Raw genomic sequence first — 20,969 nt, 5'->3', positions numbered from 1 at the left:
CTCACAGGTGTATGACCTTGCATTTCTGCTGTTGAATTGTTGCTGTAATCCTCAATGTCATTCAGTTTTTGCATGATATTACAATGATTTCTATTGACGTGCTCTCCCAGTTTTCTGTGATTAATAAATTAATGACAACAATAATAACTAACACATTATATTTAGTTATTACCTAAATGCATACTGGGATGGACATAGCCTTAGCGGTCCTATGAAGGTTCGTTTGTGTCATGTCCATTATAAAAATCAATTACTTTTGCCCCATATCCATTCCTTCATACGTAAGAATTGATGTGTTTGTTGTATCTTTATCAATGGCAGCCTTAAGCTATTCAGTCTTGGTTTCTGTTTGATTTTAATGCTCTTACTTTTCTGAGTGTTCTTGCTGTTTCTTAAGAATATTTTGTGTTTAAGCCTTGCTGCCTTTATGTCAGGAATTAATACTTTTGTCTTTTACTTTAATTTTTTTTTTTTTTTTTGGTGTTGATCTGTTGCTTAATTTGTTCCTGACTGGTACAGTTTGTGGCCTGAGAATTGGAAGTGCTTGTATTGCATAGCGGAAAATACACCAAGTCCAAGATCTACCAGTGCCTTACTGAAGGCTTAAAAAATAGAGGGTCGGAATCAGCTCCACTACTTTTGCTTCAGTTAATGGGATTTTTAATTCTTTATCTCAATCGAAATTATGACCTTCGCCAGATCACAACTCCAGAACTTCTTCTGTGGGCCAGTCAATGGCTTATTTCCCGATCCTCACCAATGCCATTTCATTTGTGAATCTTGCAGCTATCGGGAGACATTTGGAAAAGGGTCATGCAGACTCTTTTTCTGCACTGGGAACCCTGACCTTGGTTCTTACTGTCATGAACTGTTACCAAAAGTCAAGGAGCTGATCTCCCTCTCAAACATGCAGATAAAGGATACTGGACTTCCCACAACACTGGCAGTATGTTCAGTGGTTAACTGAAGCTGGCATCATGATGTTCAGGCAACTCCCCTTAATCCAAAATGACATTCTTAAAGGTATCCCAGTAACTGTGTCATAACATGATCTGTAGATGTCTTGAATGTGATTTTTCAGAGCCTATTTGGCCGTTTGAAGCCCAAGCTCCTACTGAGACTCGAACAGTCCATTCTGAGAGGGTTTAGTTTGAGGAGTGTTGCCAGTGCCACTTACCACGGTCATTAAGTCTTACCAAGGCATATAAATGAGCTGATTCTTCAGTGATTTTTAGTCTAGCATGCCATGAAGGCTTCCTCTGACCCCAGTATCAGAAATTGTCATATGTCTGTCTTGGCCAAATCAGGTTAGCCAGCTCTGTTCATGTTCATCTTCTACCATGAATGTTAATTTACTGGCTAAAAACAGATCGGTGAAGTGTACGTTTCCTCAGTGCTTCGTGGTGTGTGGGAGTTCCAATTTCTTTGGCGTTGCCTGAAGTCACAGCACTATTGGAACGAAACTACTTCCCAGCTTTGCACTGACAGACCTGTGGCATTTTTCTAGTTATTTTTTTGTTGGTTCTCTAATGCTTCTAATTTCCTTGTATGACCTGTTTTCTTTAAGAAACATGACAGACCCTGGACTAAATTACACAGATGACTGAAATGTTTTCTGGGACTTCTTTAGTTGTAAGTTCACTGGACATTGTAAGTTCACTGGAGAAGGTAGAGGCTTGTCATGGTTCAGCAAACATTCTCTCTTTGCTGGTGGTAGTGCTGATTTGTTCTAGCTGGTGAAGAGCTCATGTTGTAGACTGTGTGTGTATAAGTCAGGGGTCCTCAAACTACAGTCCGTGGGCTGGATACGGCCCCCCAGGGTCCTCAATCCGGCCACGGGTATTTACAGAACCCCTCTGCCCACCCCCACACCCCACACCCCCCGCCGGCCTGCCACTGCATCCGCGCGCCAGCCCCCTGGTTAAAAAGTTTGAGGACCCCTGATCTAAGTGCATGTGCACAACAGTGGAGGTTTAAGAGAACAGCGCTGTACGAAATAAGAACAGTATAGATCGTTCATTATCAAGATAATGCTAACAAGATTATATTTAGGTTTTATATGTCAAAAAACAAGGGGGAAAGAGGTTTTTATCTTGCAAGGAACCTTTCACTTTTCTCTTCTGTGTCTTTTTCATGCTCAACACCAGTTGCAATGTGCGCAAGTCTGCAAGCTGGTGGACACCCAGGAACATCCCCCGTAGTGCTACTGCAAAGGCAAACCATAGAATGGGTTGGGTTGGAAGGGACCTTAAAGATCATGTAGTTCCAACCCCCCTGCCATGGGCAGGGACACCTTCCAGTAGACTAGGTTGCTCAAAGTGCCACCCAACCTGGCTTCGGTTGGATACACAATATACACAAATTGGTTGGACAGACAAATAAACTAGAATGCTGTTATTTTTCTAATTGTTAGTTAAAACCAACCAACCAAACAAAAAAACCCTTTGAGAACCTGTTACATGTAAGTTCTTACAGGTGACAGCTTGGGCTTAGTTGCCAGATGTGAATTTGAACTCCATGACAGTTGCCTTGATTGCCCTGCTTCCGCCAGGTTTTAAAAACAGGTGCTGTGTCATATTGTATCATTGCTTACTAGAGAGTTTAGTCAAAAAGCATACCACTAGACCTGCAATTTATGTGCCAGTTCTCTCGGACCTCTATGAAAGAGGTTATTCTGACCTCTGCATTCTTCACATTAATTTCATTGACCCCTACTCTCTTTAGCCATCCAATCTTTGGTCCTGTCATCCTCATCCTACGTGAAAACAGGATTATATTAATTCAGAGCATATCTAAACAGTTATGTGGAGGCAGTTGTATGATTAGTCTTCTCCGACCTAAATTTGCACTAGGTGGCTCTGCCTCAGATACTATCTTTATAGTAAATTCAAGACTGTGCCCCTGCAAATACCTTTTGAGGAGGAAATTTGTAACATGAGTTCAGCATTGGAGCTAATTCAAACCCTTCTTGCTCAGTAAGCTTATAATTGCACCTGAATTTGTAGACATGTCCATGCTCTTGGGGCTATAAATTAATCATCTTTACTTCATTGTAACTATGTAGTCAGCCAAAAAGTAGTTTCTTGTTATAAAGTTTCTGTTATCCATAACACATCTGCTTTCAAGTGTCATCTGCTCACCTTCATTATTCTTGTTGCCCATATTCCTACTTTAGCTGCTTCTTACTGGTCACTCACGATTTCCCATCCACTTTAGAATCAGTCATTTCATTAAATGGGTCTCAAGACTGTGGTTTTAATCTACCTCAGGGCGTAGCTTGTACTTCTGTTTGGTGTTAGTGTTAATGTAAGAGCTTTTTTCTCTGCCCACTGCTGTGCTAGCATATCTGTGTGAGGAGTACTTAGGTCAACTGCCCATTTAAACACAATATTTATATTGTGTGGTTTATATTCTTCAGCTTTGTTCTGTAGTTTGAGTCATAATTGTCTCTGATTGTCTTGGTTCATACTGCTGCCTTTTCTCCCTATTCCTTTTTCGTTTTTTAGGAGGAAGCAAAAAACCTCCCAAAACCAACACCAAAACACTATTCATCCACTCATCCCTCTTGTTTTGATTATGTGTTATCATAGTTAGGTATTAGCAATATGACTTTACAAACCTTTTATTTACGTCCACCTATTCCACAGTATCACAATAAACTTCATCTTACTTTATGGAAATTTGCAGCTGAAAGAGTGACCCTGCTCTTTTTCTCCCTTCCAAACTCTTTAAGAGCATTTGTGCACAGTTACACAGTTGCATGTGCTGGATCAGATAATTTTGTAGAAGATTTGCTCCCTGAAAAAAATTTTCCATGAAACCAGCAAGCAAATTTGTGTTGCCATGAACTCACTCATGGAGTTGGTAGATCTGGTTCAAGAAAGAAAACATGAATGCGTAGCTGATAGTAGAGGAGCGAACTATGCTATTTGGCAGCAGCTCATTTTTAGGCTGGATTGAGCATTTTGCAAGATTGTTTTTTAACAAGTATCTCCTTCTTCAAAGGAGAAAAAGAGCAAAACTCTCCATAGCCTGCCATTTCGTTCATTTAGCGTGTATATTTAAACAGGATGTAAAGGAGATTATTATCTGCACTTCCTTAAATACTGCTGTAATATTGAAACTTAATGCATGTATTTGCAGAGTTTGGACTGTACTTTGAACACTGTAAAATGTTTAAGGTGTAGATTGAGATAAAGTGTCTTATTATATTTCTAAGTTTTTAAGTTAGCATTTCTTTTAATACATTGTTCCTCGCAAGTCACTTCTATCACAAAATGGAACAAAATGGAAAAGAAATTGAAGTGAAACCAACTGGAAAGAAATTATCAAAAGATAAAAACATAGGCATTAAGACTTCCTGTGTTTTGAGAAGTATGTTGTTTTATAAATCAGTATTCTATGGGAAAAAAACACTAAAATTAATGCTTGACATGTAAAAAATTGTTCAGTTATCTTAAAAAGAAGATTATTTTAAACATAGTCATACTACAGTGGTATCTACTGCTCTTCAGATCTTGTCCTCTAACTACAAAAAAAAAAGTAAATGTAGGAAATTATAGAAGAATATGTATGCACTTGTTCATTTCTTAGAATAATTTATTTGCTGCCTTTCCAGCTGCTGCCTTAGGACTGGACTTAGATCATTTACAGCATCACAAGTCTCTACCTGTAGTGTATAAATGAAAAGTTAGAATACTAAACAGTGTTAGATGTGGTTTCTGATTTTCCATAAGCACTTGCAATTTCTCCATGCAGGTAGTTTCATTGCAGTTAATTACCACACTTGCATGAGTGTGTGTGTGTTCGCACACACATCTACTCAGTGTCCTATTAGCTCGGAATTTAAGGACCATAGGAACAAGTTGAGTCTAAAGTGACTAAACACTGGTTAAGTTTTCCTTCCAGCCATAGATCTAATCACTGGTGGTGCTTGGACATCCCTGGAATGTAAGGTAGCTAGTATATCTTGCACGGTAATGTGAGGTTAAACAAGTTACTATGTAAAACTGTATCAAATTTATCTACTTTTGGATAGATACTCTAAGTACATGTTTAAATCAACAAAAATGATTGACTTGAAAAAGTGTAGCTTAGTTTTAACTTGCTTTCAAAATGTATCTTTTTTTGTATGAGTTGAATTATTTGTGGGTTTCTGCCTTGTTAGTTAGTGTGTTTTCAAGTAATACAATTTTGAACCCAAATATCTGAATTATTTTGTAATTTTGACAGGTAAATATTGGAAAAATGGATTCTCCTATTGAGAAATGGAACCTGATAATCGGCAATTTGGCCTTAAAACAGGTAAATATGTTGGATTTATTTGATTAACACTTCTAAGTGAGCAAAGTTATTGAAAAAGTCTATCACAAACATTGGTAAGTATGGAGGTGGGCAATGGTTAATGAGAAACTAGTTCTGCTACACTGGCTCATATTTAACATACATTTACATGACTTTTTTTTTTAAGAGTTTAGTTCTTCTCTAAGACAATATGAGCTTATATTTATCAGAAGAAGAGGTAAAGTATTCTTTGTCACTGTAGCAACGGTATTTCCTTTTTAATATTTCTGAGAGAGGATCAGAGGATAATCAGAGAAAAAATTCAGATTTGGCAAAACCTTTTAAATTTGACCTCTCAAATGTTTTCAGTACTGTATTTGCATTGGATTCAGTGTTTAGAAGAAGTATGTGATAGAGCTTTTGGATAATAAACGATATTTTAAATAGTTGGGATATTTGAGGAAAGGAGTGCTTGTTCTCCAAAGCAACTATTTCTTAAGTTTAAGAACTTTTCCATGTTCATGTGTTATAATACAACATGCTCAAAAAACAGGTGAAATGTTATGCTATGACTTCACTGTTTTAAGTGGCTTAGGAGCCTCTTTAGGCATTGGTTTCTGGTAAATCCTCAGCTCTTTTCTCTGGTTTTACTTCTGTTATTCTTGAGTCTCTGAAATGCTGGTAAAGCCTTTGCTGCTGATGTAAGATTTTTCTTCTTGATCATCCAAGGTTATCATCATCTCTATGAAATGGATAAGCATGATTCCTTTACACCTTGCAAATAAATGTAGATAGGAGAAAAGAATAACAGAAAATGATGCTGTAGTCCTCCGAAGTCTATCAACTATGTTAAGAATTGTTCACCTTCTTATTCTTTTCCAGGTTCAGGCAACAGTAGTTGGATTTCTGGCAGCAGTGGCTGCAGTTATATTGGGCTGGATTCCAGAGGGCAAATACCGCTTTGATCATTCAGTCCTTCTGTGTTCTAGCAGCGTAGCAACTGCCTTCATAGCTTCCCTTTTACAAGGTAAAAGGAGCATATCTCTTACTTTTTACATTTATTTAGTTTTCTGTGAACGCTGAATGTATATTATGTTGGTAGTCTTTAAAAATTTAAATCCAGTAAGGTATAATAGATCTGAAACACATCTGAGGGTAGGATGCCCTTTTGGAATTTCCATATAGGCCTGCATATTACGTTCCTCTCCTGTCATATTCTTTGAAAAGGTTTTGATTTGCGTGACCTCCTGAGCATACCTAAAACAAAAAGTATGGGGTTTTTTTTTAGATTTTACCTGATATGATGGAGAACTTTTTTCCCTGCTTTCTAAATTCATTAATGTACAAAATATATTGTTAGTACTAAACAGGTAGAACTTAGTTGTATTTAAACCCAGGTGAACCCGGATGTTAGTTCAGCTGAAGTTCCTGGCTGTCCATGCTGCTTATATGTTAGTTTGTGCTCTGTTTTGTATCTTAAGTGAACAAATTGGTTTAAGTGAAGGGTTTGGGCCAAGTTCAAGTCCCCTGCTATGAACAGTGCCAGTGTCTGTCTGGAGCCATATGGCATGATGAATTTAATCTTCTCCTCCCAACTGACAGGAAACATTTAACCATAAAAGATGGTGCTTAATAGACATGAGGGGGTGAAAAAAGTACCTCTACTTGCGACATATTCTTAATGAAAATACATAGCCAGTAGTCTTAATAATGGTAAGTCAGGTAAAATATTTTAACTTCCTTATTTTACTCATTTAATATGCCTAATGTGAGAATTTCAAAATTATTAAAGTTTTGCATGGAATTAAGAGCACACACTTTTTCTAGTGACTACAAAGCCATTGAGTTTAATGATGTGCAGAATTTAGAGCAGCAAGAGAGCTGAGGAACATGAGTACATTTTTTCCACCTCTCATGTATAATTTGGACATGAAGAGAAACATTTTTTGTTATCTGGTGATGGGCCAACATAGGAAATTACTTTCTAAGCTTCATTCTCCTACATGTGAAAGAGGTGCTTTTGAAATGTTGTGATGCTACAGGATCATTTCAGTCCTTTTTTTTGAGAACTTCAGGAAGTGTAACTCTTTAGGCAGTTTTTCTGAAAGTGAACTTTTAATGCAGCCTAAAATACATAATATTGGTAAAATACATGAAAATTATAATACCAATTTCTCAAAAATTCATTAAAATAACATAAAAGATAGCATACCCAGTTGAAACTCTTACGTATATTATATGACGAGAGGGAAATTACTCAAGTTATGCCAAAGGCAACTGTTAATAACAACATGAATTTTATTTTTAGTAGCCACTAACATTCTGCAGGAAATACCTCTTAAATAGCGTTGCTGTTTATAGGAAAAAAAATAGAAACCAACACCCCTAATTAAAATTTTTTAACTGTGTAGCAAGTAACATTTTTACATGTTATCTTTGTTTTAATTTATGATGTAGCTTCTTGATGTTCGGTGCTAAGTCCATGACTGAAAACCTTGTACAATATCAGATGCTGAAGTATTTAATCTTATGTTGTTTTCAGCCTAGTGTCATTTAAATTTTGATCAGTGAAAATTAATAAGGTGTAGAAATAACACACTGCATATTTTTTTCTTCAGGAAATGGCGATTTACAATTTCAATAGTTATAATTCTAATCATAAGCAAAACAGTTCATTGTATGGATGGTTCTTGATTTTTTTTTTTGTGTGTGTGTGTATGCTTACTGTATTTCTTTTAATATAGAACGCCATTTTTAAAAATTGCTAAAACTTAAAAATACAGACATCAGTCAGGTGGGAAGAACAAGCATCCTGGGACAAAAGCACTGCCTTCTTGTTTATTAAGTTTGAAATTGCCATTATCTTGGGATTTTCTGTGGAGTTACAACAGTAGATACGATTACTATACTGTCTTCTTTGTTGAATCTAGGAATAATAATGGTTGGTGTTATTGTTGGATCAAAGAAGACTGGTATTAATCCTGACAATGTTGCCACTCCTATAGCAGCAAGTTTTGGAGATCTTATCACTCTTGCTATACTAGCATGGATAAGTCAGGGTCTTTATACTTGCCTTGGTAAGTACATTTCTCAGTGTGTGTGTCTCCCTAGGAACCTCTTCTGGGTTAGGAGGGTGGGGAGAAGGCAGGGAGGGAGAGATTCAGAAAACTTTTGACTCTTCGGTCAACATTTATACCATTGAATGATAAGTCTTGGGTTGCAGCATTATGCCATGATCTTTTTTGTTTTGTTTTAAGATGATAGAAGTCACTAACCACAATCTTGGCACAATCTACTAATACCTGAAAGACTCTCACAGTATCACAGTCAATCTACATGTGAATTAGAAATTGTAGTTGCTGTATTTACCCTGCTGTCTTGCGGGGGAGGGAAGCTCTCTTGATCCAAGTTTTCTTGAATGCCCACCCCTAAATCAAATATTTGCTTCACAAAGCTCTTTTGAATTGTTCTCACCTGGCTCTGAGGGGGAAGGAGTTGGACTGGTTATCTTGATAAGCTGCTGGGAAAGGAGTTTTGCTTTGAGCATTTTTTCTGTGTTAGGGTGTGGCTTTACAGACCATTCAAATCATCTTGAGCTGCAGCAATGTCCAGAAACCAAAATAAAAATAATTTAAGTAATTTGAGTAACAATAGCAAGTTGTCAAGTATGTATTCAAAGAAGTGAAGCCTAATTTTGGATATATTTGTGCTTTGTGATTGCTCTGACCCAAAGACTATTGTGAGTTTCCTTTATGATTCCTTCCAAGTGCTTTCTAGCTCCCATTGCAATACCTTCTTGTTTCTTCGTTTCTCCTACTTCAGCTTCCAATACCAGTTTCCTCAGCTCTTTCCTATCTCCTTTCCCTCACAGTGACACTTCCATGTCTCCCTCCTGTTCCCTGTGCCTGTGCTTGATTTTACCAGTTTCCTTCTGCTTTTCAGTAAATGAATTAACTGCTTCCAGCGTCTCCGGCTGGAATGACCCTGCTTTCTTCTGGTTTTTGTTGTTGTTGTTGTTTGTTTGTTTGTTTGTTTTTTGTCTTACAAATTTGGTGACTGTATTTGAAACAAATCCACTGATTTAGCTGTAGCTTTCTTCAGAACAGCAGTTCTGCCATACAAGATGTAAAAATCTATAACCACTGTGAATAGCTAAGCAGCAAAGGAGAGGCCTTAGTTGACCACTGACTACAGAGGGCAATGATCTAATCCTACCGCATGCATGAATTGTCTGTTTCTTGATGATTGTTTTTTACTGTTTATTTGCTTTCCCACTAATAGCTATGAACAGGTGAATCGCACATAAAGAGCTCCAAACTAATTTTCTTACAAATGACCTCCCCCCCCACTCCCAGCCCCAGTCTGCAGTTCTTCTGCCAGTTATTTGCATGTTTCTATAGTCCCTTTGAAACTGTCTTTCAGAATTCTAGGACCTGTACTGCCTAAATCCTACATTCTTAAAGGAGCAGACCACTGTAGAAGGTTCATCATCACAATGTTTGCTAAAAATGAATATTCCTATAATTATTATTAGGAGCATGCTCAGATAGTAGCTGATGTAATGAAATGCTTGGATGTCACAAAGGAGATACAAACTTGGAAAATGAGTATGAGGAACTAAAAAATGTGTCTTGTTTTCTCCTGTTTCTTCATCTCCCCCCTGAATACACAAAAAGTGTGAAAACATTTTCTCACAGGAGGAGAATGTTCAGAACAAGATTTAAAGTTAAATTACTGCTGCAACCGATTCCTTCCATAGAAACTATTTAAAGTATATTGTATTTTAAAAGACATGATTGGAGACAATTATAGTATAGGATACCACAGGCTAAATTTTGTCTTGCCCATAATCGTTTTACCAGAAGTGTTATCACCACATATGTTCTTTATGTCTATGCTCATTGTTCAAGCCTTTTTATGTAAAAATTAGAGCTGCCCATGTGTAAGTATTATATCAGTCAGAAAACGTATCTAGTAAGACTCAAATGACCTTGGTGTGACTTGCCATTTTGTTTCTTTGTTTTCAACTGATGGTTTCATATTTTCAGTATTTGATTTCTCATATCTAGAAAATGTTGACATGATGTCAGCTTAAATGTATCAGTGGGCAATATAGCCATTTTTAATATTTTCTATATTTTTGTTAAAACTTGAATTGTATTGATAATTTCATAACTATATTTAAGTACTTTGTATTATATTCTAATAAACATTTCTCAAATACTTCCTTTAAATACTTATTTTAAGGAAGTTTATAGACTTACAATGAAAAGAAAATGGATAGAGATTTTTTCAACCTCTCTTCTTTCTTTTTTCCTAATGAGAAAAACAGAGAGGAGGCCTCTATTCTCATGAAATTTGGTGTCTCTAGCTAATTCTGGGGCTGGGATAATAATTAGAGTTTAGCTCATTAGAGACTGTTTATCTAGATTTATTGCTATGCCCAAAGATCTTACTAGACTGGTACGTTGAGTTATTCTGCTGAAAATAGATTTCAGGTTCCAACAACTGACATGTTTGAAATTAGTTCAAAATTAGGGTTTGTGCAACTCAGTGATGTGCCAGGGAAGTTGGTATACCCCCTAGATAGAAAGGAGTTAACCAGGAGAGAATTAGTTAGGGTTATTGGCGTATTCTAGTTATCTGGACAGGTGTGGAGTTGGAAGAGGTTGTAAAATTTGGGTTAACACTGAGATTAGAACTGGGGCTAGGGTTAGGATTAAAATTTATTCTGGTCAGGACTGTATCTGATTTAAAATAATTAATGCTAGACTTCAGGTTTTAAGTCTTAACTAGTAAGTATTTCAAATGAAGTTTCTTAGATACTTATGCCCTGTGGGTCAAACTTCATTTTATTTTTTAAAATTTTGCTTTGTAGACTACATTGTAATGAATATGCCAGTGATTTTTTCATTTGTTTCCTAAACTTTTCCCTGCAAACACTGTTTTCTTGTGCTTTTTTGGCTTTGATTTTTCATATTTAGAAAATGTTGACATGATGTCAGTCAAATTTGCATTGCAATGGTCTCTGTATAATTGCCTAAGCTGAACCCATATGACTGAGGCAGTAAATTATTAATACCAAGCCTTACTGTTTTTAAACAGCTTCCTCTACTCCTTCCCATTTTTATTTTTTTTTTAAATTGTGGCCACAGGCAAAACTTAGTTACATGTGCTGGTATTTAAGTAGTAGCTGGATTTTAATAGTAGCAACACTGCTCATTTGTAAATAAAGAACATGTATTATTTTGTGGCTGTATCTAGTACTGCCTTCCTACGCTTTATATAAATTACAAATAATGTTTTTTTAAGGAGTACCTAATTACTCCTAATATTTCAGTTTCTCATAAAAGATGCTTGTTTGGGTTTTTTTAATAAAAAAACGAACAAAACTGCATTCAGCTCTCAGAAGATGGGGAAAAAAACTTGGACTTCTTTCTTCCTTTCACACATTTCCAGAAATTTACACCTCTAGTTACAGATAACCTAACGTGTCTCAGAGGAATAAGAAAAGAAGTGGGGCCAGTTTGAACTGGTCCTTTGCTGCTTTTACAGATGTCATGGCCATTCACACTTTGGTCAGCAACTGTAGTTGAAAAGCAGATCCCACACACGTATGTGTAGAGGAGAAGTTTAGTGTGCTCAAGTACACTTCTAAGGGTTACTCCCAATTTTCTTTCTGTACGGTCTTGTAAAAATACATCTCTTTTGGTGACATATGTGATTATCTAGTTACCACTAAAATGGCTGCTTCTGCTCTTTATTTTTTCCCCCATGTTTTTGTATTACTTTCTTGTAGGAAACAGAGAGTCTTTCTAAAGTAAGGACATACCAGAAAGCCCTTGGAAATGTGTGGTATCCAAGGTGCATGTATTTGAACTATGAAAGAGTATTAAGGAATAAAAGTATGGAGTAGCTTCAGCTCAGGAGAGATACGATAAGTTGTGAATGGCAGGGAAGAGGCATTCAGAAAATGAATAGGTGACAGGTTAAAAAAAGTTAAGGAAACTTTATTACACAATACGTGATTGGGATGTGGACTTACTGCTGTGATATATTAAGAGGACCAAAGTGATTTTAGAAAACTATTTGGATAAATTAATGAGAGAAGGATCCATTGAGAAGTATTGAATAGATGGATGCAGACAGAAACTTGAGTGATGAAATCCCCAAGGCAAATGGCAGCAGAAGCTGGCAGAGCACTCAGAAAAAAGCATCACTCTTAAACTTGTTATTTTCTTTTCTTCTTTCCATAAGCCTGAACTGCTGACCACAGTCAGACACAGGATAATGGACTAGATGAGGCATTTGGCCTCACCCACCACAGAGGTTCTTATTTTTGTTGTTTCCCTGCTTTCTCAGTGCCACAATAACAGGCACAAGGGGGATGTTGTAAAGAACCTCACAGTTTATGGGCTAGTAATGAAGCAGGTGGGACTTGCCTCTGAACTGTATTCTGAATTAGTAACTATTTTCCCCTATGGTTTTTTAGCCTAGCTACTCAAATGTACTGAAACAAAAGTTAAGTTTCTGGCTGCTCTCTGCATGGGAGGAGTTGTTTTCAAATAACAAAACTGAAAGTGGGGAAATGATTTATGTACAAGCTTTACGCTTGTCTGTAACAGAGCTGTACACCTGTGCCCAGCCTCTGATTTGATACGATGCTTCATGCCATACCCAGAAGAGACAGGGAGGAAGAAACCAAAAAGGACTGGAGCATTTTTACCTAGGCTAGGGCCAAATGAAACATCTCACGTGGACACCGTTGCATATATAATTTCTCAAAAGTTCATCCGAGTGCTTTAAAAATAACGGCAAAGCTATCAAACATAGGGATGTACATAGTGAAAGGTTATCTATCAGTTCTTTCTGTCTTAACAACTCCCTAAAAAACGAGCGGTACCGGCGCAGCGTGGTTCCGCAGCGGGGGCAGCACTAGAGGGCTCCCCAGGACTGCCGCTGGACCCGGCCGCTGCGCCCCGAGCAGCGCGGGGAGCGCCGCGGGGTAGGCAGCCCCAGAATATTCAGTCCGACCGTCTGTGTTGCTTGTCATTTGTCGGTAATGATCTGAAGTCTTCGTCTAAAGCTTTCCTTTGTTTCTCACAGAATGTGTCTTAAATATATGCATTAAATACACGCATTAAATATATGCATTTCTCTCTCGTGCGTGTTGGATCCAGGCTGTGAAGACAAATTGTGTGCTTCATATTATTATTTTCAGGTTCCTATCGGTTGCTTTGAAGTAGCCTATTTCCAATTTACCCTTACTTCCTACTAGAGGCTGCATTGTTTGTAGTGGCACTGCACTGAACAGTCTGTCACAGGAGATATCCTGCACAAGGAGTAAAACACTAAGCATCTGAGTTCTCTGAACTAGATTAATTTATATAATTGCTTACTAAAGGGTTTACTTTACTAAAGGAGGATCAGTAAGGACTCAGTTGAGAACTTTGTCTCTTCCCTCTTCCATCCTTCCTTTTTGGATTTAAAGTGACAGTCAGAAGTTCATTGAAGAGCTGAGTGCTTTTAGGAGTTCATCTTCTGTGGGACGGTACAAATTCTATAGCAGAGCCAGGCTGAACGAGAGTCCTTTTACTGTGTAAGCTACCTGCTATAAATCTATCAAAAATGGGGTGAAGTGAGCCCTAAAAGAGGAGTAATTTATTCCCTTTTCCCATTCTCTGGCTATTGCACAATACATTTTCTTCTTCTGTGAATTAAATATGAAGAGGAAGATGGCCCACTCTTCCTTAAAAGATGCATTTCAAAGTTAATGTCTTTTTAAATTCTTATAGTATGGTGTTCTACAAGTAGAATCTCCCACAGAAAAAGAAAAGAAAGAAAAAAAAGTCCTACACTCTGTTCCCAAGAGTTAAGTTGGAGTTGAGTAGTTTTGCTGGTCCTGTAGGTAACCGGAGTCTATCATTGTTCACTCATGACAGATTCTGTAATGTAATTCCAAATTAGTAATTGCTCCCATAGTTCTATTTTTCATTCAACTTAATAGGCAGCAGAATTTGAAGTTCTGATAGGGAGCAACTGCCTTGCATTAATTTTTATATCATCCTTACCTTAAAAAAAACCTGGGCAGGGTGAATTTCTGGAGTTTTCTGGACTAAAACTTGTGAACAATATGCTTGATTTCCTCCTTTGCTTAGCAGCATGGGGATGGTTGGTGCCCTGTTTATTTGTTTATTTACCATTCTCTCTAGCACTTTAGAACAGAGAACCCCAATAAAATGATAGTGTATTAGCATAGTGGAAGGTTTTTTTAAAAAAGAAACTAAGCTCTGTCTGTGTCCTGGCCTTGGAGATCCCCCACTCCTCAGAGCCACTCTTGGGTTTTGTTCTTTTCAAGAAGCTTACGACAGTATTGCAACGATGGAGTATCTTTTATAATTTGTTTTCTGTCCAACTCCATTTAAAGGACTCAGGTAGAAAACATATTTTGTAAGTTTTCGCTGTACTTTTCTTCACAGTGAAATAAAGGCATTTATACGTACTAAAATGTTGAACAAGAAGGCCAAAAAATTTAACTCCTCTCACTTGCTGTTGACTCAGAGGAACAAGGCTAATCCATTGCTGAATACTCTTGAAAGTCCTACCTTAATGTGTTAAAAAAAACCAACCCCAAACCACTGGTTGCATTTTGCCTCATGCCGTTGTCTTTTATTCACTATGCACTTTGGTTTTATTGCTATCGAACACATATTCACTCTCTTGAAAGTTCATCTAAGTTTTGCTTTGCTATAAAAATGACAGTTTGTGTAATTTTATGGGTGCATATTTCCTTTTTTCCTGGAGCTGTGTTAACTAACTTAAAGCATGTTGAATTCAGCTAGTGGAAGGGTTGAGAATCAGCCATGGGTTAATCATGTTTCTAAGATTTGTAAAGCTACTCTTGCTTCTGGCTACTTGCTGACTTCTGAAATGGCCCTGTTGCACTGCTGATACAAATTATACTTATTTTAGTTATAAGTCATGAATCATTATACAATAGCGAGACTGTCTTCTCATATTATTTTTTCCTTTCTTTAATACTTCTTACAAAACATTTCTGTGGCAGGACGACATGTGTATGTATATTTTATATTTTACATAGTTATTAGTTATTTAGAAGTTACCAATTAAATAATTCTTTGTTAGTGTTAGTTGTTCGTTTCCTGGAGTGATTTCAGTTTTATCTATATGTTCCAACCCCCACCCCGAAGAAAGGAATTATATGATGTACTTTACTTATTTTTAGTGTTGTTCATAATTCTTGGACTAGCTCTCTAAGTTTGGAGACTGGTGCAGGCAGTTAAATACTCTCCTTTTTTTTTATTAACACATTCTAACAAGTTGTTAGTGGAATTAAAGAAATTATTGTAAAAGGCATACTTTTTTGAACCGTAATTTCCTTTCCTAAATTGGTAGAAGTCCTGTAATAAAAAGTACAGTGGGCTAATTGTTGATGTACAAGTGAAAGAATTTTAAAATTTAGTGATTAATTTGGGTAATGTTCACAATTGCATCTGTATTTTGTGGTTCAGCGTTTGTTTGCAACAGAGGATCTTTGCTGACCAGCAGACTTTACCTTTTAATAAAATTGGCAACCTCTCAAAAAATGTGGCAGAGACTTGGAACTTACTTTGTGCCCTTTTGTATTTTACTAAATATATTACATCAAAGCTATTTTCTCATTCTGACCTTTAAATCAGTTATTTGGCATCTGGTACATGCTAATGCCCCTACCTTGCATATGAGAGGAATGGACAGAGAGGGGGAAAGAAAAAGTAGCAGGGATACAGTATGATTTATGTCTTGCAATTGAGGGGAAAAAAAAAAAAGAAGGGGGGGGGGGGAAGAGAGAAGATAAAAAAATTAAATAAATACATGTAGAGTGCATGATGCCTTTCCATGTGACCAATTTTAGTGCACACTTGGGATCTTCATTGCAAGAGGAGGGAAGGGTACACTTACCTGGGCAGAAAGTAGTTCAAGAACTTTGCATCAGCATGTTTTTGTCTTTTTTTATTAAGTTTCATAAAACAAAACTGTGATTATCAAATAAAGGAATCATGTATTCTGTGTACTCTTTTGAGTAAGAACTCTTTACATTAGGCCCACCTCTTAGTTCACAGAAAGAGGAGAAAGGAGGGAAAAGCACCAGAAAGGAAGAAGATAATATACTGTTAGATAAGGAAAGGAAAAAAATTACTTCTTTTTTTGGCCTTTGTCTCATTCTTATTCTAATAGCTTTCTACTTTTAGCTTACCCAGTGAAAGGTATCTTACTATCTTTTCTGCTGGCTCTGCTGCAGAGGTTGTTATTAGTCAATGCTGAAGGATAGTAACTTCTAAAAACTCTACAGCAATTCTTCCAGGAGCAATTTTAGCTTCACCAAGATAACATCAAAGCAGTAATTGCTTGAATTTGCAGCCTTTGTAATAAGCCATAATACATGGGTGAGAATACTTTTTAATATACTAAATATCCTTTTTTAGTAAAGTGTTTGTGTGTTCTACATTAACTCGTTCAACCTGTTAATTTAAAATATGTTTTGCATTAAGACTTGTCCAAATTCTGAAAGTTTAGACAAAATGTATTTAACATTAAATACATGACCACATTTCTCATAAAACTAAATATATGTAGAAGTGGAATGTTTACATAGTTGATATACATATACACATTTGCCATCAGGATAAATTTTCCATTATTTACCTTACAGTTGAATTAGGAAGTCTTGGATCACTGTAATAGCTTCTGTGTGGATGGGATTATAAAACCAAGTAATCTGAAAAAATACTCTTTCTTTGGAAGCAGCTGTTTACCTTATAAGCTCAGCTTTGTGACGAATTTGGAACACACTGGTGTTTCCAGTTGTGTTCCTATGAAATACGATGCAATTCTGATGGACAAGTGCAAGGAGCAGAATTGCGGCTCTGAATTTTTGGACTCAGACTGGTTATAAAACAACTGAGCTACTGGTATAAGTGTCTCGTTATGACACATTGTGCTTGCATCATTTTACATATGCTATTTTTGGGAAGATTACCATATTATCTGTGCTTTGGAAAGAAGGGGGAGTACACATGCTATGAATTTGTGTATAAACACATTTTCAATATATTAAGGGTTTTATTTTTGTAGATATGTTACAAAATAACGTTTTATGTTCCGCATCCTTATTGAATTTTTATAATAAAGCATCATACAAAAATCCTCTTCACATTTCATTCTTTCTGCAGATAGTTCTGTCCTTGAGAAGATGGGAGGCAGTGATCACAGATGGTAGATGTTAACCCTATTGTTTAACGCAGTGGTTGAAACTTTAGGTGCAGTAGTGACAAAGACTATTAAAATTCCTCAGTTGCATGATGTAGATTATAATTTATTTTAGAGTTATAAATTAGGTAAAATGTATACGAATGTCTTGAAATTAAAACAGGTTTTTGTTGTGGTTTTTTCCCCCCTATATTATTATTTCAGAGACATATTACTATGTATCTCCTTTGGTTGGTGCCTTTTTTTTGGCTCTGACTCCGATGGGGATTGTCATAGCTGCCAAACACCCAGCTACCAGAACTGTTCTCCATTCAGGATGGGAGCCTGTTATAACTGCCATGGTTATAAGCAGGTAAGTCTGTCTATTTGTCCTACTTCAACTTAATAGTCATCCTGTGCCTCTATGAATCTTATTTAACACCTGATTGTGCTTAAAATAAACATTTAAGAAGACTCTAGAATGTAGAGTGTGAATAAACTTTGATCTTCCCAAAACAAGAAGTTACAAAGTTAAGTCACAGGTGGGAATGGAGCCAGCAGTAGCCTGTGGCAACGACTGAGCAGAAATGTGCTGTTATCAAATGAAGGAAATGGTGAGCTATTCATCTCCTCCAGTTTCCAATCAAGATTATACACTGATCTAAGAGATTATTTAATCCAGTGAAAGTTACGAATCTTAAAAGTGGAGTGATTGGCTGAAATTCTATCATCCTTTTATACAGCAAGTAAATTTCAGGATATAGATAACTATGTTAGTCTGTAGCTGAGAACAAGGTAATGGGGTGAGGGGGAAAGGTGAATTGAGAAGAAAATTGTGGCTTGAGGTGGTCTAAGACAGATGGCTAAAAAAGTTTTAAAATATTAATGTACATGCTTGCCTTATTTCAAATACTGTACTTTGTTTTTCAGTATTGGTGGCCTTATTCTGGACACAACTGTATCTGATCCTAACTTAGTTGGAATTGTTGTTTATACCCCAGTAATTAATGGTAAGACTGACAGGATTGATACACCTTGGTTTGAGAAAAATCTATTACAGTAAATTTCTGTTATGCCAATTATTATCTGGAATATTAATTTCAAGTTTTGATTTTGCTGTCAACAGTTGTTTATTTGAACACTTAAGGAGTGCTTCCTGTTCTTATTTACTACAACCCTTAAAACATGATAGGGAACGTGAGAGTGGGAACCTGAAGTACGCATTAAGAAACTGAAAGTGTAGATATTGAAGTAGTATATTCAAATACTAAATGATCAGATATTATATTGAAACAGTTATGGCTGAGGAAAATGTAGATAACATTTTATTCCAAAGGATTTTCTTATGGACATCCAAGGACAAATTTTCAAAACAGTAATTTATTATTTACATGTAATGTACATAGATACAAGAACTAACAGGGATGCTACAGGCAAGTAAATAGATTTCTCAAGAAAAATGTGTGTTGTTTACCGTGCTTGGTATACACTTTCTAGGTGTGTAAGAATGTGAAATTTGTGAAAATTTGGTCCTTAAGTAGTCTATCTTCTAACTATAACAACAAGACAAATTTTATAAGAACAGTTAATATCTTATTAGGCTGATGCAGTTGGAAAATTCTTTTTTTTCCCCTATAGTGTCACAGGGTTGGTACACATTTAGTTTGCAATAGTTATTATCACCAGATCTGTTCCCACTGTATTACTGCCTATCGGTTCTTTTCCCCTTTTGTATTTCTCCATTTGATTTTTAACATCATTTTGCACTTTCTTTTATTGTTGATTTTTAAACAATATCTCCAATTAGCAAGATGATTCTGACTTCTAATTTTTGGCTTACAAAGTGCTTTTGACTTAACTTGCCCTTTACAAATTCCATATGGGTATTTTTTATTCTGTTTTCTAAGCTATCAATTAAATTATGACCACTTGTTTTCCACCTTGATAATAAAATGTTAGTATGGACACAAAGTTGGAATTTTGGACCACATTGCCCTGATATAATTAAGTTTCCAGAGGTTGCTAACGGAAATGTAGCATGGGATAGCACCAAAACATTTTTATAAGCTTTACTACAGTTGAGAGTTTATATATCTATTGCTGCGACCATTAGGCAAACTGTTCAGTTAGAGGAGGAAATTACATTGTTTTGACAGAAGCATGTTCATGGCAAATTCATGTTATCTTGTTTTACAGCTTTTATATCTTCTAGATGTTTATAAATTGTCTTTTTAATATTTTTTTCTAATACTTATGTAGGGATATACATTTCACTGATACACAGATTCCCCAGGTAATCCTTTTTGGCCCTTTTTAAAGATATATTTTCTGGTTTCCCCATTACAGCCCTCTGGTATTCTTTAACTTCCAAGATAATCAGTTTGCAGAAATGATCTCTGATAATTCATGGATTGTTCATCTAGCTCTCTAAGGATACACTAAATTTAACTTACCCTCAGGCTCTAATACATATCAGTTTGTGATATCACCATTTTTATGAAGGCAGTAGATAAAAGGAATTGAGTATTTCAGTCTTCTATAGATTATGTTGCTTGTTCTTTCCCATTAAGGGAAAGAATATTTCTTTCTTTCTTACTTTTAGTATGAAGCATTTCTGTGTTGCCACTTGTGTTCCTTGCTAACTGATTTTTTACACTTCAGCCTTTATTCTTCCTTGCCTGTGCCTTGCCTTTATGTTGATTCAAAATTGCAAGTGCTTGCATCTACCTTTTGTGTGTTTCCATTTTGATTTCCAGATACCTGAAGGGCAAGGCAGACATGTTGATCTTGGATATTTTTTCTGCTTTACATCTGTAACTTTTCTTAGTAGCCCTTTTTGGTAGTCCCCTGGGTTTGCTTCCTAAGAGAAGAGGATTTTTTTTTTATTTTTAGGCAGGTGCACCCAAACCAGTGCTCTTACCAGTGGTCTCGCTTTCCTAGATGGCATCCCTTGATTGCAAAAACCAACAACTGTCTGGTGATTGTTTCTTACTGTTTCCACATAGGTTTCTATTTCTGCTCCAGTACAGTACCAAAATACTTCCAGATTTTCTCTATAGACTTACTAATTCTAGACTTGCTCCCTGCAATATATACACAGGTCTCATGGATGCATACCTTTCTCAAGGTCTTCTACCAGATGTTGCCATGATGATGGTCTTTTACCCTGTAGCAATTATAGACTGCTCCTATAAGTGGGACTATGCATCCTATTCGAGGTCATTTTCTTTCACAGAAATTGGCTGTGAAACCTGGATTGCCTGCATGTTTACATTTTACATTTTTAACATTTTTAGCTAATGATTTGACTTAAGTAAACAAATTGCTAAGAATGACAGCTTACTATAAACATGCCCCTAGATAAAAGGGCAAATGTAGCACTTTGTTTCTTATTTTCTTTCCGAAGTTTATCAACAGAATTAAGGCAACGTGCATAC

General features: G+C 36.4%; 1 protein-coding gene across 2 annotated transcripts in view; it reads left to right on the top strand.

Annotated features, from left to right (window-relative positions):
* The window catches only part of SLC41A2 (solute carrier family 41 member 2), a 56,258-nt gene that overhangs the window by 12,376 nt on the left and 22,913 nt on the right, over positions 1-20,969 (top strand). For both annotated transcript variants that reach the window (XM_040596475.1, XM_040596477.1), the window contains 5 exons: positions 5,233-5,304; positions 6,166-6,310; positions 8,214-8,360; positions 17,758-17,905; positions 18,463-18,542. In XM_040596475.1, the coding sequence (XP_040452409.1) occupies positions 5,233-5,304; positions 6,166-6,310; positions 8,214-8,360; positions 17,758-17,905; positions 18,463-18,542 (592 nt within the window). The remainder of the gene's footprint in view (positions 1-5,232; positions 5,305-6,165; positions 6,311-8,213; positions 8,361-17,757; positions 17,906-18,462; positions 18,543-20,969) is intronic.

The sequence above is a fragment of the Falco naumanni genome, chromosome 5 (genome assembly GCF_017639655.2).
Source record: "Falco naumanni isolate bFalNau1 chromosome 5, bFalNau1.pat, whole genome shotgun sequence".
Classification (NCBI taxonomy): Eukaryota; Metazoa; Chordata; class Aves; order Falconiformes; family Falconidae; genus Falco; species Falco naumanni.
This window is presented reverse-complemented; position numbering and strand designations above follow the sequence as displayed.